Below are 23,222 nucleotides of genomic sequence, written 5' to 3' on the forward strand. Positions count from 1 at the left end.
AACTGTCTTTTAAAACATTTTAATGGAGACTGACCGAAAATTAACAGTTCTACAGCTTCTCTGCCTTTGAACTCAGGCTAAAAAAAGGAAGATTATTTAATTAGAATGGATTAGGAAATACAATGTAAGCAATTTGCTCTCTACCAAAAATGCTCCTTCAAATATGAGAAATAATAACTTTTTTCTGAGATTATGATAAAATTAAACAAAATAAATCAATGATAATACCTTGTTCTTTCTACACACCTGTGGTGGTCCACTCAGCAGCAGCCTCCTTGGGTGAAAGGTGTCCATTCTGCCCTCATTTCTATTGTTGTAGTCCATATGGATTGGCTTGGGAACCGTCCATTGGCGGTAGTACAGAGACTGCTCTGTGCAAGTCATCATCTTACTCATAAGAGGACGGAAAGAACTTGCCCACATAACAGAATGGTAAGGCAAGAGGGAAGAGGATTTGGGAAGTCCACTGCTGTCTGTAGATGTAATAATGTCATAAACCAGTTTGGGCAGGAAAACTATGGGAGGCTGTTTTGATGCTTTGGTCATGGAGCATTGAGAGGTCTGTAGGATGAAGGAATTATGAGTAGGTGCAGAGGAGGAAGAAGAGGAGGAGAAAGGTGAGGAGGATGACGAGGTGATGGAGACTTGGGAACTTTTTATGTTTTGTTTTGTATCCAGGTGTTCAGTTACCGGTGGCAAGTGTTTGCTGATTGTTGTTTGTGCCCCCTTGTCTACTTTCTGCTTCTGCCTTTCATAGTTATTTGTAGTTTCTTCAGTGCTGTTGCTTAGGACTTGAGGAGGAGATGACTCAGTGCAGAATGCTGTGACTAAAAGAAAATTTATATTTCAACACAGTGCAACTATCTCTGCTAGTCAACACCACAGTTAAAACACAACAAAGAATCATCTAGATAAGAGTATCCATCAAACATTACAATCCTGCTCCTCTTCTTGCTTTTACCTTTCTCTTACAGGAAGCCATAATGGGACTAGTTTGGAGTATTCATCTCAATGCAGAAAGTGGCTTTTAAAGTGCATAGGAAAGACGCTAGTGATTGTCCTGGCCTCTGTTTCCCTCATACATTCCCTGCTTAAAGTGTTCATCGGATAGTTGCATCACTCAAGACAAATACAAAATTACAGAAACCACTGCTTAAATGAATTGAAGAAATTAAGTATTCCCAGGCTATTACCCCATCAGACTACAGAAATGTCTGCACAGACATCTGAAAACAGTCAGCTCTGCTCTGACACTCGTCTCTATTTCACTGCAGCACTTAGTCTGATCTAATAAAACCTGGCAGCTCTCAAGTCCCTGGTATGACATAATGCGTTACTGCACTCATACAGCTTTTGGTCAGCTGAGAGAACATACTGAACTCACAAATGTGGGTCATGAATATGTGATGTAGATACAGCCCATAGATAACTGCTGGTTTTCCAAAAGTGGTATATTTTTACCTCATGGTTTTTAACTACAAAGACTTCTTGAAAGTTTAACATGTTCGAAGTGGTTCTGTGCATCTTTAATGCTTAATGGAAGAGGACATGCAGATACTTCACAGTCATGAGAGCAGACTGAGAACTGGTTGTGGAATCAGTCTACACAAGGTATTAGAAATATCGGCCTAAAGTTGAACATAGATAAAACCACCTTTCCTCTCATGGTGAAAACAAGAGTCTTGGTTCTCAAAAAGCCCCACATTTTGAGCTAATAAAAGTCTGTAGTTTCTCTTGATCTCAAGAAAAAGATACACTCTAGCTGCATATTAATTTAGAGTAGTCAGTAAAGGACATTAGCAATAAATACTAAAGTATCACCAGCACTTGGTGATACTTGGTGATAAATGGTTGCAAGTAACATCGCTGTGACATCCTCCAGAATACCAGTATCCGAGAGCATAGGAAAAAAAAAATGAAAAAAGATTTCTTTAATCACAGGCAATCTGAGGCCACAGAGTCACAGACAGACCACATGGACACTGTGGAAATTATGAGTAGCCCAACTTTAACATTTTGAAAATTAAATTGATGAAGCTTATGCAAAGTTTTCAAGCTTTTGTTCCTTTTGTAACACCACTGTGCCTGTAGAAAAGAAATCAAGGGCCAAATATGCCTGTCACCATGTTGAAAGCTACAATGAGATCAGAAAGAATTTACTGTCACTGACAAAACCCCACATTTTTTAAAAAGCTGCATAACATTGCAACTTCTAGGAAGTTATGGTACAATCTATATTGCCCAGTTTTATTTAACAAATAATTCAATTAATATTATCTCCATCAAAAGCAAGGAAATGAAGTCATCAAACAGAAGAACTGTAGTAGTTTTCAACATTGCCTCATGCTTTCTACATCAGTTTGCAGATTAAAAAGAAACTGATGGTACAAAAAATTATCCATCTCCAAAAGAGTTTTTAAACAGTGCAAAATTAATGAGTGAACATTCTATAGCAAAAACAAAGAGGTAAAAATACCAATGAGAAGGAACATGCTTATTGTCCCTCAGATTCAAAAAAAAAAAAAATTAAATGTGAAGTGTGTTTCCTCTTCATAAACTGTCATAGTTTCAGTGAACACATCCAGCTATCACAGTAGTAACTGAGGATTTACACCTCACTGTCACATATTAAAGAAGTGCCTGATTTAGGTACACCATCATATGATTATTTTTCAAAAAAGAAAACATCCTATTTCTTATATTTTAGAAGTCTGGTCCTTATTTTTTTTAGTTCTCTTAAGTGATCCTATTAAAATAGGCCTTATCAAAACCTTAGTGAATTATCCCTTTTATTTATCTAATAAGCTGAATAAAAGGTCTCTTTTACATCCTAAATTTAAATTAATAGAGATGATCTTATGGTCTTACTGGAAGCTTTTGAAGAGAGAGATGAAGATGCAGAGTCGTGAGAACGCGATCTTTCTCTTTTCATAGGACTTCTCTTTTCTGAAGTAGAACCTGTTTCATGAATGGTAGTAAGGGAAAAAAAATAAAGTAAGCCTGTAAGAAGTCACAGGTACGTTGTCAAAGTAAGGAAAAGTACAAAAGGGTTTGTGTAGGGTTTGTCCTCATCCTGATACTGTTTTCAGTATGGAGAGTATCTGTTCCTACCACGCAACATTGGATCAGCCTATGATATCATTTACCTATGCTGAGCTGCAATAGCTTCACAAAAATCAATGCTGAAGCAAGGAGCTGGTAATTTCTAGGCCTGTCTCAACCACGATATATCAACCATGATTTCTCTCCCTACCCATGTCTTTCCTCACTAATCCAGTGTCAGAGAAACCAACAGACAACAAGCCCTATTTTGTCAGTGTGTTATGAAATTGCCTCCTACCCCACACATCTCTATGGCCAGATTATATCTCAGCTTTTGGTAATGAAAATCCGTATTTAGATGGCCATCAAGGTTATTCACTTGAGGTTCCCAGCTAAAACTTCTATGTTAAAATGCTTGTTTCTGTACAGTTTTACTGTGATAAACAGACATAAGCACTGCCAGAAGAAAACTTGGACTGTAAATCTATCTCACAGGTTCTGAATTGGGATCTAGATGATTATACCATACTTCATGGAGTAGGAGAGCAGCCTTACAATTTAGACACCTAAAAACTTTGGTGCCCATTTGACTCAGATCACATACAATCTCAGCATACTTCAACTGCAGCATACTTCAAAATGGACAGAAGTATTCATCACAAGAAGTACTCATCACATCTAAAGTAGGCATCTACTGTAGACAGTCTGAGTATGACCGCTGGTACTTCACTCCTCTATGGAGAGTACATATTTGATTAAAGAAAATATTTTTGTTCGGCTTGTTCTGCTATCCTTATTATCAATGAGTAAGAACCTCACAGGTGAACAGTAATAGGCTCTCTTCACCTTCATAGTACAGAAAAGAAAATGAAGGCAAATTGTTTGAGATTTACATAATCTACAGCAATAAAAATCCTTTGTTTTCCACAGTTACAGGCACAATAGACAGTGAAGAAAAGTGTAAAGAACATAATGACAACTGCTAATGCCCATCAACTATCAGTCAAAAAAAAACCAAACTGTTCCTGGATAAATTACTGTTTGTTTACACATTTATATGTTCTTAATTGCTCTCTTAAAAAATTATAAATTCACCAACTCTACACTGTCAATTTGAATTCATGGACATTTTCAAGAACTTAGAAGTTACTATGTTCAGATATATATCCATACTATTTAATACCTTACAAGCCAGAAATTACTCAGCTGTATTATATACAGTTCCCTTGGAAGGAATCTTCATTATTGACAGTATGTAAGCACAGATTTGGTAGCATCAGTCAGGGACAGTTTAGGCAGAGTTGCCACTGCTGTGATGGTGGGGAGGGGGTCACTGCTTCTCAGATGGCAAATCACACCTTTTCCTGCCGGTGAGGGCAAGTGTAGAAGGTACTCTGAACAGTGGGTGTCACTAGATGTACCCACACGAGCCCCTCTTTGTGGCTGCCAGAACATACAGGCAAAGGAGGGACACAGGGTGGAGAGAGAAGGGAGACAGAAAACAGAGAGAGACAACAGATGCAGCAGTAGAACTGGAAGAGGTTCAGCACCAGTATTCCGGGGCACAGCATGCTAGGAAACACAGATTCAACGAGATGAAACAAAATTAAGGAGTGGAGCTCACTCAGTAAGACTAACTCCAGAAACCCTCACCCATACAATTCTGCTTTTTCTAATACAGCTCAATCATTTTACAGCTTCTTTTATTATTACTAATACCTTCTGTTGCTATTTCTTCATCTTCATTATCAGTGCTGCTTAGTTTCTCTGGGTCACTTTCTAACACATCGTTCACAACTGCTTTCTCTGTGTGGATTTCTGAGCTCACAAAGTATGCTGCCAAACCAAGTTCTTGCTCCAAGGTTGTCCTTACCAAAGAAGATGAATTTATTAAACGTAGGTCACAGTATCTCAGTGATCTGGAGAAAAACAAGAGGTGCTAGTATGAAAGCTCACTGTAATCTACCCCCTTATTTCTTTTACAAACACAGCCAAAGGGGAATTTTTTCATTATCTGCTTCAACTACAGATGAGATATTAAGCACAAAATACTGTGTCCTAAGTTTACCACTGTGGTGCATACACTTTTTTTTTAATCCAGTTATGCAGTTTAATCTAGTGCACTCAACATTAGCATCAGCATAGGAAAAAGAATAATCATTTGGATTCTAAATCTAACACACAGAATGGGGTTCAGTTGAACATACAAAAGCATTCAGCGTTCCAGGCATCCTGTCTAACTTCCTGTTGCCATTCCAGAAGGCATTGATATCTCCACACATCCTGGAGCACATATGGCAACATCACGCAGATTTCTCAGCTACCCTAAGGTGCCTACAGCAGCTATACTTCTGTTTTTAACATACCTATTCTCTCCTCTGAACTGAAACAACTCTCATAAAATTTTCAAAGCTACTCATATCTTGCTATAAACAGAAGATTATTATCAATAATATTTGGTTTGTATTTATGATATAAAAACTGCCAAAAAATGGAAAAGGAACACCTGGACACTGAAATCTGTTTTCTTCTCTCACAAGTAATTACACAGTTAATGTTTAGCCATTTGGTAAGCAATGGATAAAAAACTACCGCTGAGAAAACAGTGGATATTCTTACCGTGGCAAAGACTCCCCTTGTGGATCCATCCCACTAAATATCAATATACAAGGTAAACCTTCCAATTCCAAATAGGTCTGCGGCCTCCAATCTACATCCTCAATTTTCTGCCAGATCTGTATAAGGTAGAGAAACACTGCTAGCTATATCTGTATAGCCCAAATACAAAGAGAAAAATACATACTTTTATCATCCACGATAAGAACACAGATAGATCTCACACTTTCCAGAACACAGCAGGTAGCAATCTGCCTGCTCTAAGTCTGAGGATATTGGGGCAGTACGTTCCAGTCTGAACAGCCTCCCAGCTACCCAGCTGCGTAGCACCAAGGCCAGGGTATAGGACAGATACAGTACAATGGAGAGTAAAGCTGAGCAGGAGGTTCGGGTGAGAGAAAAGAGAGTTGCTTGTTGTGGCAAATAATGTATGGATACCTGAGTCCAAGGAAGAAAATGAGCTAGGAACAAGACTTTTTCACATTAGAGGAATAGGAGAAAGCTAAAAGTGTTCAACATACACACACACACACACACACACACACACACACACACACACACCCCACTGTTCCCACTTGCAACCTTCTGGAGTCTCCCACTCTCCCCTAAAGCTATCGGTTTTCCTGATAACTTCACGAGAAGTTTGATAACTAATCTATTGTTTGACTATTTAGCATTGAGCTATATTGCTTTACTCACACCAGTCAGTCCTTTTTGCCATAAGACTGATCTACAGGTAAAGAGGATCTACAGTAGGATCAACAGTACGACAGCTCAGCCTCTGACAATTGTACATGTTCCACTATTAGGCTTGTCAGAGAAGATAATCAGGATGCAATTCAGAACTACTACTGATTTTTCAGAGTAAGTTATGCCTAATTTACAGCAGAATGAGATTAGTATTAGGTCCTCAATACTAAATGGCTTCATCTAACATGTATTGAATCAGAGTAAACAGTGTGCCACATATATATATATATATATATATAAAAAATATATATATATATATATATATATATTACAACATCCTAGAATGTAAATACATTTTTGCTTTGGCAATCAGATGATGGTAATTTTATGAAAACAAAGGAGGCTTTTGTTAAACAGATGACCCATGAATCTGGACCTAAAGAACATACATTAATCCATAAACCAAAACATGGTCCAGAAAGCATGAAGTCCAGAGCTGTGAACACTGGGGTGCCCTAGAACGCTTAAATACCATCACTGATCAGTAGGCACATCAGTGCCTTCTTGCCACCTGCTGTGACAAGAATAATCTAACTCTCAACTGGTCACTAATGAGAATGCTTTTTTGCACTATGATGTTTTTGTGAGAAAATTCAGCTGAAACTGAACATTTTATTTTTTTTTAATGTATTTCTCATAGTCCCTTTAGATAAAAGCAGTTCAACTGTTTGCGAGGGTTGCTGCTGGAAGTCAAGCTCTAGCCATATTAGTTGATACTCCACTGAGTATTAACCACAGGCAGGACAGCAGAGGTGTTGCAGACAGTATGTCTAAAAGATAAAAGCCATGCTCCTTATGGTAGTTTTTATTTTTGCTAAAAGACCTGCACTTCAGCTCATGACCATAACACTCACCAGTAAAGTCTCCCCACCTACCCACCTAACAAAGTTTCCCAGTATGTGCCATTCTGCAATTTACCTTCAGTTGTTCCACAAAGTGCTTCCCTATTGTGATTCCAGAATTAGGATTTCCCAAAATTATTTCAAAGTTATCTTCAAGAGCTAGTCTTTCCCTTACGTTATGCAGACGTTCATATGCCACTGCAGCCAGCGGAGTACATGGAATTCTCAACACTACCATGAGGCCATGGCCACTAGGACATTGTCTTGAAGAGTTTATTAGATTTTGGGTGATTTCCAGAGTTTCAACTGAAGTGTAATTCTTCATCTGAGAAAGACCACACACTGCCATCATAGCTGCAGAGTAGTGTTGGATGAGGACAAAAGTCCTTATCACTGCACTGTGTAATCTGGGGAACCTGAAATAAATGGTGAGTTAAACAGCAAAGTATTAAAGGGTGAAGTGCAAAAGCTATTTTTTACAAAATATAGTAAACTCAGGACTTTTTCCTACCTACTGCATCTACTGCAACACAGAACCTCATCAAATTGTAGTCGGATAGTCTTTGCAAGGCATCATTTCACAATAAGAACTGATGATGTCTCTCTATTTTTCTTAGTAAAGATTTACTAAGCAAGTAGTCCAGTAAGGTTGCATCACTTTAATTTATCAAGACCTTCCTGCTGTTACAAAATTTATCACAGAATATTAGCTAAGGCACTCAGTAATATTATCAATCAAAACTATATTCTCTTATCAATGAGACTAGTATTCTTCATTTTGTGTCATTCTTAAGGGGAAGAAGGGAGGTGGGGTGCTTCTCTTGTTTTCTTACTGAAGCCCTGAACCAACCTACTCTTATGTTCAAGAGAACTGAATATGTAGGCAGTATCCAATGAGCGCTCCCAGCTTCCCAAGCCCAGGTACACCCTGTCTCAATCCCCAATCCATGGAAAGGAGAGCCGTGGATATGCAACAGCTTCCAGTGCTTTGGTTTGCAGAGAAATGAAACTCAGGTGCACAGTAAAAAGAGTGACTGTGGCTTGCTCAGAAAAGCACCTGATATGTGTGAGCAGAGCTTCAAAGCACCCTGTAGCAAGCCCCAGCTCCATGTCAAGCGTGGATGCGCTCAGTCTCTCAGTTAGCAGTACAGATTCAAAAGATTTTACTTGTCCTGTCTCATTCTTCTTACAGATCCCCAAGTGTTCCTCCACAGCTGGATGCAGGCACATAATGTATCACTACTCTTTTGCAGTGATTATAGACCTGTTCCACAGGGACCAAGGAAAACTGATGATGTATTTTTCAAGCTCTGAGGATGCTCTGACATTTTTATTTCTGATATAAGTGTACCTACCACAGTGATATATCTAACTTTTCTTTGTGGTCCAAGTGCATGATGCACAAATTCTATACATGAAAATCAGCCAGAGTCAGCAAGTGATAACATTAGACAAAAGTAATAACACATCTGAAATTACATGATGATGCAATGTTAGATTATTATAATATAAAAGTAGCTAGAGGTCAGAACCAGAACACACTGTAAATTGGACTAAGCAGTGTGTGTGTTCACAGTAAGAGGCAGCCTAGACCAACAATATTGCAGGCCAAATATATACAAAAAAGATGGAAGGGGAAAATAAGAACAGATGAAACTCCCTTGCATATGCAGCTGATGTGTAGGATAGTGAGACACAAAAAAAGAACCAGGCTTCTAGCTAGTAACTCAAGTCACTAGAAGGTACTTCCTAAATTTCCAGTGTTAAACAAAGGAGGGCACCATACCTCTTTCCCAAAGCCATGACCATTGCTTCAAAAGAGCTGTCATACCGAAGCAGTGGAATGCTATGTCCAGAGAGGGTGGACTCAATGAATTCTGACAGTCCAAAGTATTTCTTGTTTTCATGGTACAAATCTACACCCTAAAGCAAAGGAAGCAACAAAAATATAAGGGTAAAGTCTATTACTAATTTACAACTGATTGACCATTGGTATCTGATATATTTGCAATCACATTATCTAATAAGCATACATCTACTCAGACATGTTAAAACAAAAAGAGAAAGAAATAGAATTAATTTTTTAATAGAATGAAAGTTTGGCCCAATTTTCCCCCATTTCTTTCTTTCTCTCTCCCCACATATACATACACATAGACAGAGCAGCTATGTATGGAATAAATATGCACATATATGAAGAAAATGCATGAATGCACATATATTTATGGAGTAATGCACTAGAGGCAGAATTTCAGACATTTCAATGATTTTTAGCAGAGCTACTAAAGTTTATAGAAGATAAAAAAGGAATACAGGTGGAAAAAAGCGAGAAGTTTCAGGATAAGCAAAGGGAAAATAAACTTGCCACAGACTGAGCAAGAAAAAGATGCCATGCAAAATTCATTCTTGTTTACAGAAATCATGGGGACTTCTCTGTTTTTTCAAGTATGTAAATGGAAAATAACCTATGAAAAGCTCACAAAAGCACCCAAAGCATCCATCTTACATTGCTGTACGAAGAAGGCCAGTGGATCTCATTGTAAGGGCTGATGTGAGTATGTTGTGTCTGCAGCGCATAGGGGAAGGAAGTCACATGGAGGGTCACAATATTTGGTGCCTCTTTCACCTCCCTGCAGTTCAACAGTCTATCAACAAGTCCTGTCGACAGCTCTGTTTGAGGATAAAGACTATGCATAGCACTGCAAAAAAGAAACCCAAAACTCTCCAAAGTGATCAGCACAAGGGAACATTTGTGTCAGAGGAATAGCTCAAACCTGGATGTGAAATCAAAGTTAAACACATACAAGGAACTTAGGACTGTATTCTTTTATCCTGAAATTGTTGCATGGAAGGATAGGAAAAGAAATGCAAATTATTTCACTGCGACTAAAAATTTCTGTGAGTCTGATGAGCTCTCTAGTTTGCAAATTACCAGGCCCTTACAGCTACCAGAATGCGAGAGATAAAGGATGAAAGGAAGCTGATGTGCCAGTTACCAATAGACATATAGCCTTGTGTCAGATTTTGGCCATTTCCCTTGGCCAGATTCTTACTGCTGCCCTTAATAAAATATGATTCTAACTTACAAAAATCAGGATAGAAAAGAACAAATGGTAAATCAGTATGATAGAAAAACAGAGGAAAATTACCTGTGATAGAGCTATTATGAAAGGGAAGAATAGTTATTCTTAGAGCAAATCCCAGTAGCATGGAACACTGACAGTCAATTTTTTGTGTGAGAATCATTCCTTACTCCTGTGCAAAATTCCAGTCCAAATTCACACTATTTAATTTTGGGATTTACTTGCAGTGACCAAGTTACAAGCCCAGTCACTACAACCTCCTCCTGTCACCAGTAGAGAGAGATAAGTAACTCCAGAAATTGGTTGTGTCCACCTGTCACCTAACTCAGCCCTCAGGGATGCCCATGTCTCTTCTGGACTATGTGGACAATCCCAGGCAGCTCTACCCCTGTTTCAGGCACTCCTTGAATAGATTTCAGTTAGGTGGCATGAATCCTGCTGTGCAGCATATTCACTTAAATATTTGTCTCATATATATATATATATATTTATTAGATACAAAACAGAGTTAAGCAACAATACAGGTACTTCCCTACCACTCAAGGATGTTATATGAATAAATGTCTTAAAGGCTGGGACAACTGTAAAAGGCCTTGTAAGTTCAAGATACAGAGGAGTTGAACAGGAAACCCTCAGATACAAAAATAAAGTTTTCTTGAAAATGATCATTCTTAACCAGTGTAAAAAAAAAGACAAGACCTTGTTGCTTAATTCGCAAGTAAGATTCCATAATTTTTGGTTTCAGAAACACTACCATGATCCCATAGTTGGAAAATATTGGTGTTTCTGGAATTTGGAATGTTCTCCAACCTCCCCATGCACCTCAGAAACAAGACAGTAAAACCAGTCTCACTTCTCAGCAGGTAGATTGTTGAGAAGCTAAGGAAACAGAGCTCTGTGAGGTAAGCAATGAGTTGTGCAAGTGAGCTGTTGGGTAATTTGGTAAACATTGGAAAGAAACCTCCTTGCTTCCCTGAAAAGAGTACATGACATCACTATGTATCCAGAGAAGCTTTCAATTCTAAAAAATCAGCAATTCTGGAGAGAAAAAACATTGTACTGGAAAATTACCAATCAGTTAAAAAAAATAGGCAGCAGTGTTGGATCATTGGTTGTCTATTCACTGGGTCGGGGTTTTGCATGTTTTACAGCCCACAGGACACTGACAGAGGATAATGAGCTCGGTGTACTTTCACAGGAAGCTTTCCTGTGAACAAATGACAACCAGCAAAAAAACAATAGCTGTGGCTGAAAGTAGATAAGAACGGTGAGTAAGAAAAGCCAAAATGTTCCACTGAGGCACAATATAATAAGCAGGGTAAGAATAAGTCATGAAGGACCTTAAAAGAAAGCATGTTTATTCAACGCATGGGAAGACAGAGTTAGCAGAAAGATGCAAACAAATAGGAAGAAAGGGATAAATCTGAACGCTAATATTGAGAGGTAATGCAGACAATGCTAATTTCTCTAAGAACAAGTTACAGTTTTCTTACCTCATTAGATCCCAGTGTGCGTGATCATGGATTAGGACAAACAGCGTATGAGGATTCTGCATAGAGTTTTGTAAGAAGACTTTGAATTTAATTTGGGCTTCTGCATCTAGTTTCAAAACATACTGTTCCACTCTCTGCTTTGTAAGATGTTCCTTTTCTAATCCAAGTTCTAATAAAATACCTAGAGAAATGGAACAAATATCAATATCTCCAGATATACATAAATCTAAGAATGTCCTGTAAATCCAAAATAAAGCTAACTAATAAGCACCTGAGTGCCAGAGATGAAACAAAGTCTGCTGATAAGTCACTTCAGATGGTGGAACACAAATCAAGAAATCAATTTTCTCAAAGGAACCCAAATCAAGATTTTGAGTGCTGGAGTCAGCAATTGAGCAAATATGAGACAGCAACTTCTGAGCCACTGCTAGCTGGAACGGACGAATTTGATGTCGTTCAACCTCAAAACCTGGAAAAAGGTAAAATTCTGTTTAGATATATACTCAAAGTCTAATCTAATGCAAAATGATAAGTCTGACAAAGAATGACTGATCTACTCTTTACAGTATTTTTCTTATGAACAGGAGTTAATTTATGAAAATCCATACAGAATATGCAAAGAAATCTTTCTGTAATTGGGCTTTTTGGTCCTGTAAGTCTCTTAAATGCCTGAGAGGTAAAAGTGAACTTGTAAAATATCATTCTTCTACAATAGAAGCATGACTTAAAGCTTCAAAAACTGTAATACCCAGAGGAATGAAGCAGAATATTCATCAGTGTAAATCTGAATATTCCAACACATGAGTTGCTGTTTGCCTCAGGAAATTTCCTAGGACTCTGCCCAGATGGATCTAACTGTGCATCAAGAGATTTGGACTCCAGTACCCTACTCAGTTGTCTCTTTAGAAAATCCTCCTTACTTACTTGTACACACAGTTGTTCCAGTTCCATTCACTGCTGTTGGTTTATTCACCGAAAGTGATGAAGAGATGCGCCCTTGGTTTTCCTGATAAAATTTCTCCAGCAAAAGATCAATGTCACCCTCTATCAGATTGAAGGGATAGTAGAATTTACATCCACGTTAATAAGAGTTGCAATTCATACTGACTTTGTTTTGTAGATCCTAAAGACCTTTATATATGTTAGCTAGTTACCCTGCCCTTGGCTTACTGGCTGTTTCGTATAGGAACCCTCTCATTATTTTCTATTGCATCAGTTTTTACATTATATCACTAATTAAACGCAAAATAGGCCAGGGAGTGACAGACCAGCCCTGAGACCACTGGCTAGGACATTTAGGAAGGGTGATAGAAAACTAGCCTCAAGGCCCTGATGCAAACCAGCAACAACAAAGACATGAAACCAGCTTAGTTTATGCTCAGACCACAGATCTATACTGTTTACCAACAAGGATTACAAGAAACTTCAGGAAAAATCTGATAAACATTTTTAAATCTTTAAACTTTCAAGAGGCAGAAAGAAAAATAATTTCCTATAAAGTTGAAAGAGAAATAAGAGTTTTGTAGCTACACACAATGCTGAAGCATACAAGATACGTTTTACTGAACTATTGTGTATCTGCAAACATATCCTATTCCATCGAGCAGGGGTCCTGCTTACAGATGAAAGCTATGCAGACAATACAATATGCCTGACCTGAGCATTAGTATATTCTCAGCACTTGAAAAGATGTTTGGACATGTCTACACTGAGCTCAGAAAGGCAGAGTACACCCCACGAAGTGCAATTCAGTGGATATAGGTGGCAACTATTTTTAGGATCCTCATTTACTTGTTCTGCTCAAACAGTAGCAAAAGTGATTTTAAGAACCATACTTTGAAGATACTAAGAGCAAAAACAGTAATATCACTACAAGACAACTCAAGGAAAATGAGATTTTCTTAAGTGACCACTCAAAATACCATGACACATTAAGAAGGGTTCTTGTGATCTATTTAGCAATGTGATGTGAATGGTAAAGGGGACATGACACCCCATTAACACTGAAAAATATTATGCATTTGGTCCAGTTTTGAGATACAGTTTAATTTTCCACTTGGCTGGATCTACCCCCAGAGAATCCTGCTTGTAGTAATCCTCAGTATACTCAGTTAAAAAATGATCCAGTAACCCTGGCTCTCTGCAATTTCCTTCTCTGCCCCATGCAACATGTTAAGTTCCCGGTATGGTAAGTTGAATGGGCAAATCCTACCTTTGATAAAATACCTCTGTTCTATATCATGGTCTAAATGAATTCTGTGCTTAGGGAAAAAAAGATTTATACATTCATATGGCTATGGACTTGCATAATATAAGGACGGATTTGCATAGCTAAGAATAATATGCTCAGCTATTTGCTGGCCTATTTTTATGAAACCAAAGAATTTTAGAAACTGACACTTTTAAGAGGAATTTCAATTCAAATGTACTTTCACAACTTTGTCCTGCATCTTTTATACATTTCTAATAATGTCTTGCTTCTGGAAAGGAAATGAGCACAGCTAATTTTTCTGACTTAAAAGTTCCAGGGACTGGGAAACATGCCTCTTTATGACCTGTTAGGTACCTGGGCAGAGTGTGCTAAAGAAGGACCCCAGAGTTTCCACCTTCCCTGTGACCAGCTGATAGTTAACTTCTTTTTGGTAGTCTGAGGGACTGAGCATGCTCTCAGACAGAACTCTTGCCTGATACTTTCCTAAAAGATAAAAAAAAAGTAATTTTGAAAACACTTCAAACTAAAGTTAAAAATGTTCTAAGTCACAAGAAAAGTACTACCTAACTAAATGAATACCACACACACAAAAATGGCAGAGATGAGTCTTTTCCCTCTCCGACACATTTATGCACCAGATACTTGTAAAATACATTCATGCTTTAAAATTCTTTGTGTTTAAAATTTTTTCCCAATTTAGGAAATATTTTTTGATATACTATATAAGAAGACCATATTCAAAGGAATTGTCAATTATCTTACACTCATAATGAATCTCCAAATGGCTATTCAGATGATTTATTTAATTTTTAAGCATAATCATCAACAGGTCGTTGAAGGGAATGGCACTGAAAGACCATCTTTTAGAAACTAAGAAAAGGTTTGGTCCTCTGTTTGCAGTAATATCCCAGTTGCACAGAGCAGGAGAGCTTTATGCACTATGTGTGCTGTAACTCACTATTACTTGTTTGTAGCCATGTTGGCTGAGAAGCCTTGGTGAGAAAATAGGCAACACAGGCAGAATGTGGTTTACTGGGGAGAGACCCAACTGTGCAGTGTAAGCTTGGGTTCATCAAAGCCCATTATTTGTTGGTCAAAGCTCTGCTTTGTGAGGCAACTTACTGGAACTCCAACCAATCCCCTCACAGCATTGAATTACTCTGATTTGCCTGGAGATACATCTTTGGGATATTACCTGTTATCACAATGCAGGAGTCAATGGCTCGATTTCTACTGGCACATATGATCACTACATAGTTCGTTTTTATCAATTTTCCTTCAATGAGTAGCTTAAACATTTCTGAAAGCCCTTCTGCCAGTGAGTAGCTGCACTCAATGATATGGACACTGTCGTTACAGGAGCTGGCTGCCAGGCCTGCCAGCCAGGGAAGCTGGGCTGAAGTCACTGCAGTGATCTGGCTGGGCACTTGGGGAAAGGCCTGTGGAACAGCCTGCTGGTACTGACGGATTTCAGACAGGTGTGACTCCCGCCATGAACGCATGAATATTTGTTCCAAATCCTCAATCAAAGGGACCTGGTCTGCAGCTAAAAAAAAATTAGGAGGGAAATATCATGAAACAATTAAACAAAACTGTTTGAGTTTGATGCCTACTGATTTTTGGATTTTCAGCTTTTTGTAGATTTTAGAAGTAGCTGTATTACATCCCTTACCCTTAGCACAGTAGTTTACACATTTACCCAACACTGTTACCCCATTCCATACCACTCCCTCAAAATTCTGTTAGGTTTTTTAGACTTCCCTCAAGGTAGGCCTTCATTCTGTTTAAGAACATCTGCACCCTGGCCTGGACAACAAGGTACAGCGACCTTCAAGCCCAGAACTTCGGAAAAACTCCAAGGACTGGATTTGCTGTGATGAAGATGAAGATGGGCAAGAGGGGGTCCCAGAGCACCCTGCCTCACTTTCCAGAGGGGTGTGCCAGTGGGACGAACCGGGGGCGGATAAATCTGGGATTGGTTAGGATAATACCTTAAATTGTGGAACCCCGTGGACACGAGATGCATCATGTGTATTCCTGTGGGCCTGAGGCCTGAAATTAAAGGACCTACCCTCTTTATCTTATCTTATACACTAAGTTGGCTCAGAGTCCTGTTTTCTGCGGTCTCGTAAGGTAACAAGTTAAAAAAAAGTATGTGTTTTGAATATGTTATTTTTTAAAGATGACCGTGTTTCAGATTTATGCATGCATGACTCTATTGTCTTTAGTAGATGTGAACCAAATTTTTCATTTTGAAATGCCTTTGTGATACTCAAGTAAAGCTTCCCTAGCTGGAACCTGAGTATCAGTAATTAGAAATATTTAAGAGGTTCAGTGCTGCCTGTCTCAGCATAATACTACTTCTAAACCACAGACTATATGCAAAAGCAATTAATTACAGCTCTTTTCCTTTATTTTTCATAGCTGAGATTCCATATTAGAGCAGAAAATTAACTTTGTATGATTATAATTCAATCTGTCTGGTTTTCAAGACCTAATTTTTTGTTTTGTTTCTTAACCATGAATTAAATAGTTTTCTATCACATGAGAAAGACTCATATTTAATATTGTCCTGCCCTAGTATTCTCGTTCTCATTTCCCAGCATGTAATATATTCATTGCAGTTTATCTGGATATAAAACAATCTTACCTAGTTGAACAAGGTAGTAGACAGTCAGTAAGAGCTGCATTTCCTCAGAAATAGGCTGTATTGTGGAGGCACCGTATTGTTCATATGCTCTAGATAAAGACTGTGAATTTCTGTAGCAGGTGTACAACAAAGGACTCACTATCACATCATTAATGTTCCCACAAAGATATGGGAAGTTTCCATGACCTAAAAAATAAATTTATGCACACATGACGCTAATTTTGTAATTTCCCATGTATACATTAAACATAAAAACATTTAAAGTAAACCTCTTAAAACTGACAGCTTTAGCAGCACTTAGCAGTGGAACATGTTGTTACATCTCTTACAAAATAGATTTAGGACCTTGTAGGGTTGGAGTTTTTACCTTTGAAAATAACTGGCTTTGCTTTACAGATTTTCAGCAAGTTGTCAGGAACTGAGACCGGTTCTCCTGAGCCCACCATTGGAGAGGAGGCTGGTCCCACCAAAGCAGAATGTGGTAAAGATGACAGGCTTCCTCCATCTAAGATTTTAGACATATTATTACTGGAGTCAGGTCTAGTAATGATTTCCTCAAAGAAAAATTGTTCAGCATAATCTCGAAGCCACATTTGCTGTGAGTATTAACTGCTTTTTATCACACATTTCACAAGCTGTTACTATAACCCATACTATCATGATAACTGTCTTGGAGGACTAATTATGTTATTGCAACCTTGAACATCCCACGTGCATAAAGATTTTGAAATGCTTATAAACAAATAGTTCCAGATATGAATGCAAGAATAGAGAGACTTATATGATATTAATGCACATATAGTTATGACTTGTGAGTTAGTTTCACTGGTTCTAAACAGGCTTTATTGTTATAGCAAGAAAGAAAAAAATAAGATTCAACATTTCTTCAATTATAACTTCATTATGGTAATTTTAATTTAAACAGTATTAAAGAAAACCTATGGGAGAAACTGGGTTTATTTCACTGCATGTCACTCTTGTCTGTATGTAGCCTATGAAATCCAAGTGCCAAGAATGCTATGACAAATAATTGAAACAATGGATAGTACCCTGACTTAGGATGCTAATTTTAATATTTCAAAGGTGGACATCTGTTGGGATTTGCCAATGGCTTGATGACTGGATCCTAAGAAAAGTTAAGCTCAGAGCCTCAAAAAGAAATCAATGCAACTGAAGCACCCAGGTGAGCACAGAGGAATCAAACACCTTTCAAACCTCTAATATGAATCTGCACATGATTTTAAAATAAGGCCTCTTTCCCAGCATTATTTTCTGAACAATCAAACAAACAAAATCATTACTTTGGGTATAGCTTACCATTTTTAATTCTGTTTGGAGCTTGTGGATTGAGCTGTGAGTTCCAAGTTTCAGTAGATGATGGAGATTCTGGTGACCAACCTTTATGGCGTTTTTTTGGAGGTCCTGAATTTGTTAATGTGCCTGAATAAGAATAATGTTTCAGAGAATTATTAGAATAAAATGTATTCAGGCTTGTGCATGGTAATTCAATGTATTTTGATAGACTGTGTGCATCGAGCATGGTGGAAGACAGGGTCAACTCCATGAATATAATAATTTTTTGTGGGTTTTATTTTATTTTGCTGTGTCTTTCTTAAATTTCTGGAAACTTTCTGGTGCAGAGAACTCTTAACTATCTAGGTAGATTTCACTTATTTTATAGCAACGCTTACTCTCTACTAAGAATGACATAGTAACAAGACATGTACGAAGAATACTTGAAAGTATTAATATTTTGAAGTCAACACTGTGGATATTTTGTTCCTTTTATTTCTGAACACATGACACAGTGTTTCATGTAACATTGCAAAATAAAATTGTCAAGGGTTTCAGGGTAATAGTAATAAAGATAGGAGTTCTTTTCAACAATTTTCCCATTTACAGGATTTTTGCCACTTCTTGCTGGTTCCCATTTTTGGTTTTATGTTACTCCATATTAACTCCTATCCAACTACTTCTACACCTCCCTCCTACCCATATATAGCTTTACTATCTTTGTCTGTAAAAGCATATCTTTCTCACAGTTTTTCTAGGAGCTCTCGATGACTAATTTCTTTAATTTTCTTTCATAAATTTCTTGAGTCTTCTTGTGCACTCCTGCAAAATCCTGAGATGATGAGTTTCCACTAACATCAAGTATTTCTAATTAGAGTCAACGGTCCTCCTGGAATTGCTCAGCAGCTTGCAGGACTGAGCTATTTCTGTTTCTGGACATGACTACAAAGAAGTCGTAACACTGTTTCACACTGGCAAGGCTGTATATCCCAGCAGAATGGTTAGTCCCACATAAGATTCAAGACAGAATAAGAATTTTATGTAAAAAGGGTTGGAAAAGATATTAAAGATAAACCTGAAGTCTACAAATCTCGAAGATGACTGCTCCCTTGCAGACCCTTTCATAGAGGTTTCAAATGACTTTGTCCCTTACACTTTCACCACGCGAGGGCAGCCTTTGGTCATTTGTGCTGCATATCCTTTCACTTGGTTTCCCAGCGTAATGTTACGACAAAAGTCACAAGATAGAGCAATACAAAGGATTTTTTATTTGACAATGCCGTGCTCTTTCCTGCATATTGATAGGATATGCATTTCACATATTGATATGTGAAAGTAATCCATCTGAAATGAATTGGCAATAATGTGCTGCTGCATGGAGAAAAGAGATTAGGAACCTATATGGGCAGAGAAAAAGAATTTGTCTATGATGCCAGCAGGGAAACTTGGGAAGACTTATTTTAAAATAGAGCTACAACTTGTTTCTAGCCACACTGGAGAGTAATTTTCTTCCTTAAACAAACTGGTGACACACACTTATGACAGAAAACAATTAACACAAATCATTATAATAATGGCACAGTAAGGATAGTTTCTTGAATTTGGAGCCAGTTGTCAAAGTCTAGTGCTCCATCCCAAGATGAACTGCAACACAGGAATTATCCTATGAGAGGTTACTTATAAATCTTTCTTAATTCCCTTCATGAAACATATTGATGAAATTGATGCAAGCTGACACATTCTTTAAGAACCTGGATTCAGAATTTGGTCTGTACCTCTACTGAATGAATGAAGTGTAAATATAAGGAAAAGCATCCAGTTAATATTATGAACTGTAACAAAACTGCAACTGAAAATATATTAATTTTTTTTTTCCTGGAAATTAACACAGAAATCAATATTATGGCCAGAAAGGGAAGGGAATAGTAATTTCCACTCATGCATGAAATTACAGTCATGATATAATTAGTTCACTGCTTCTATTATACCCATGGAATAAAGAGTTTAGGGTTATTAAACAACAAATCTGTACAAATACCTAACACCGAAGGTCTTGTCAGAGCAGACAGGTTATTTTTCATCAACTGTTGTTTAGGTGACTCCTTGCCATTATAAACTGTTGAGCTGAATGCTGCTGTTGAAGGGATGTGATCTATGGCTGCAGCTGGCAAGAAAAAAAACCCAGAGTATTTACATTGAACATTTCTACGTCAAGATGCTCAGTTGATATAATAAACTGATCACTTGAACATTTATTTTAATGGAACCATCAGGATCAGCTCAAGAGGGAATGCAACGCTGAATAAAACCAAGCCATTTCTGATCTCATACTCTCAATTAAGTGCCTGGGTAAAATCTGATTCTGTAATTAAATGCATATGTCAGAAACTGTAGCTTCTTTGCAGGATCCTGGCTCTTACTCAAGAACCAGCTAAAAGAGAGAGGGTGTCTAATATTTACTAGGCCTCCTTCCCAATCTGACATTCCAAGCTTTTTTTAATGACGCTGCATTAAAAAAAGAGAGGTGTTCTCAAGCCTAATATGCTTGTAATTAATGTAGCTTTTTAATTTGTTTGGGATGGGCACCAGTATTCCAGATCACAATTATTTAACAGATCTCTATCTCACAGAGAAAATAGTATATAACCACCAACACATGTGCCTTAGTTCTCCTATGAGGATCTGTGTAACCATCACAAGATACTAAAGAGGTGTTTTCACTATGAAGAAGCTCAGAGAGATCACTCTAGCCTCCATCATCCATTACCTTTCATTTATGTCAAGTTAACAGAAAAATAAAGGTCTCAGAAAGAATTTTTAATATAAAAAAGTTACAGATACTGATCCTTAGTTTTGTTTTTAATATTAAAGTCACTTTTCTCAGCAGAAGAAAAAACTCAGAAGCTTTAAGCGGATGTCCATATAATACCTGCAGTAAACAGGATTCTGGCCATAACATAAAATAGACTGGATCAGAAGAAAAAGCTGAAATTACACTGGATCCTGCAACAGTTGTCATGTGTGACCAGACAAGCAACACCTGTAGAAACACTCTAAAAATAACGGTGTTTTAAAAAAATTTCGTTTGCTTTAGATATGGGCAAGCTGCAGAACACGCATTTTACTATTTGCTAACCGTTTATATATAAACCTCAGAGAAGAAAACGGACAGGGAGAAGCCTTCCTTGTTTGTATGATTGCCTTCCTTGTTTGTAATATATCTCTAATTCCATTCAACTTGTTTTATTCTATGTGGCACTATGCCTATTTGTTTGTTTGTCTTTGCATTCACACAAGTACATACAAATACGGGAGCACAGAAGAATACAAGCAGGTGGAACCCCAGCATGTTTTCCTCCTGGGCAGTACCTGTTTGCTGAGTCCCAGCTGGAGCACTGGAGTTTGCAGCCGGGAGCGGCTCATTGGAGGTGCTTCCGGAGAGACCCGAACTTTCTGGCAGTTGGAACAAGGTGCTTGAACAGGTACTGGTTGAAGACTGCCGGCCTCTGAACTCTTAACAACAAAAAGAACTTTTTTATCCCCTCACAACAGTGGCATCTGCTTAACTCAGCATATTTGATTTGATAATTTCACATAGGAACTGCTTAGAGGCTACAGCACTTGGCATGAAGGAACCAATGGTTTCTCACATGCCAGCCTCTTATTAGATCAGACAATGGCTTTTTACAGCTGCTCTAGCAATCACCTAGCTTTAAAGAGCCTTTCTTTCAACTGATCTGTGTTAAGTTTTACACAGATGCCAGTCTCCATGATAGCTAAGCTTGGATGATGAAAACCAGAGCTCGAGGAAGACAGCTTCATTATCTTACCTGCCCCTTTCCAGCAGATTACAGATCCTTTGGTCAGAGCTCCCTGTGCATTCCTGACCAGATAATACTTTAAGTGTTTCTGTTTCTTGGGCTGAGTGGTCAGTTTAAGATTAATGTGATTTGAGAATTCTGTAAAGTAGCAGAAACCCTTCTTGCCACAGCCAACACAATTGCCAGAGAAGCCTGATAAAATAAACAATACACATAATCCAATGAGATAGGTGGGTCATTATTAATAACATTCAAACACGACTCTTTCCTAAGAAAAAGTTGTATTTATGTTATGGGGGTTTGTGGTTTTTTTTTCTTTCATAGAATGAAATATTTATTAACATTTTCCTCCAAAAAACTATTTGCACTTTGTGCAAAAAGTGTATTGCACTTTGGATATTGGAAAAAACAGCCCCATACCTACAGAACAATTAAAATGGGCCATATTTTTCATTTTCTCCCACCAGAAAAAGATTACAATTCCTATTTATTATATACCTGGGAAAAGTTTTTGACTGAAGAGCACTGAGTCACATGCTTAACCCCAGCCCTATTCAACACCACAGCATGTACATGTTTCACTTCTCTTTTAGTTTTCATTGAAATGTCATTCAATTTCACTGAATTTCATTTCAATTTCATTGAAACATGCAATTAAGTCTCAAGAAATAAATATATTTAATCTATTACATTTAATTAGATATAAGCATATTTAAGTACCAAGTTCCTAGTACAGATGCTTTTTTAGAGAGGAAAAATTACTAAAGCATTCCTGACTACTAATTTAAAGTAGTTTTCTCAAACTATGGCTGGACTGTGTCAGCACCTCCCAGCAGTTGAAACTATTTATGATTACAGGAACAAAGTGTCTGCAACTTTATAGACACAACAGACATAGTCCTTCCCCATAAAGCTTTTTGTACTCAGGCTTGATGAGGCATTTCCAGGGATACTGCCATTTCCTCTCATTTTGAGATACACAGCTTGAGCCTCAACAAGGCACTCATGGTGCTGATGTCATTATCATCGTAAATAAAGGGCATTTCTCACACAGCTGCCTTTAGATTCTTAAACAACTTTTTTTGTCTGTTTTACAAAGTATTTTCTAAGATATTTTCATCTTGCATCAGAGTAGATGCAACTGTCTGAAAATACTTATTATCTACAAAGAAATCCTATAGTGAGCAATTGAAAGATAATCTTCTCCATGGAAATTTTCTCTCTGTTCCCTACACATGACTTGAAGCATGATGTTTTCTTTCATTTTAATCACAACTAATGAACATTTTTATGTGTCATAACATGAATTGAAATGGAAAGGGTGTGTCCAGTGAATTAAAACATGGCAAAAGTAAAGGAAATATATTTCACATAACATGCGGACAGTAACATTGAAAAGAACTGAAGTAAAGGATGAATA

General features: G+C 37.7%; 1 protein-coding gene across 5 annotated transcripts in view; it reads right to left on the reverse strand.

Annotated features, from left to right (window-relative positions):
- GREB1 (growth regulating estrogen receptor binding 1) overlaps window positions 1–23,222 on the reverse strand; it is a 94,239-nt gene that overhangs the window by 23,478 nt on the left and 47,539 nt on the right. For 4 of the 5 annotated variants that reach the window (XM_027690302.1, XM_027690307.1, XM_027690306.1 and 1 more), the window contains 18 exons: window positions 21,812–21,994; window positions 21,351–21,494; window positions 20,020–20,145; window positions 18,006–18,128; window positions 17,056–17,193; window positions 16,689–16,874; window positions 15,234–15,584; window positions 14,393–14,521; window positions 12,751–12,870; window positions 12,098–12,295; window positions 11,827–12,007; window positions 9,757–9,949; window positions 9,037–9,173; window positions 7,327–7,666; window positions 5,662–5,777; window positions 4,762–4,961; window positions 2,869–2,958; window positions 247–827 (listed from right to left, as the gene is read on the reverse strand). In XM_027690302.1, the coding sequence (XP_027546103.1) occupies window positions 247–827; window positions 2,869–2,958; window positions 4,762–4,961; window positions 5,662–5,777; window positions 7,327–7,666; window positions 9,037–9,173; window positions 9,757–9,949; window positions 11,827–12,007; window positions 12,098–12,295; window positions 12,751–12,870; window positions 14,393–14,521; window positions 15,234–15,584; window positions 16,689–16,874; window positions 17,056–17,193; window positions 18,006–18,128; window positions 20,020–20,145; window positions 21,351–21,494; window positions 21,812–21,994 (3,536 nt within the window). The remainder of the gene's footprint in view (window positions 1–246; window positions 828–2,868; window positions 2,959–4,761; window positions 4,962–5,661; window positions 5,778–7,326; window positions 7,667–9,036; window positions 9,174–9,756; window positions 9,950–11,826; window positions 12,008–12,097; window positions 12,296–12,750; window positions 12,871–14,392; window positions 14,522–15,233; window positions 15,585–16,688; window positions 16,875–17,055; window positions 17,194–18,005; window positions 18,129–20,019; window positions 20,146–21,350; window positions 21,495–21,811; window positions 21,995–23,222) is intronic. The other variant, XM_027690305.1, reaches the window with a different exon arrangement.

Source organism: Neopelma chrysocephalum, unplaced genomic scaffold (genome assembly GCF_003984885.1).
Source record: "Neopelma chrysocephalum unplaced genomic scaffold, ASM398488v2 Primary Assembly neopelma1_80b, whole genome shotgun sequence".
In the NCBI taxonomy this organism is placed as follows: domain Eukaryota; kingdom Metazoa; phylum Chordata; class Aves; order Passeriformes; family Pipridae; genus Neopelma; species Neopelma chrysocephalum.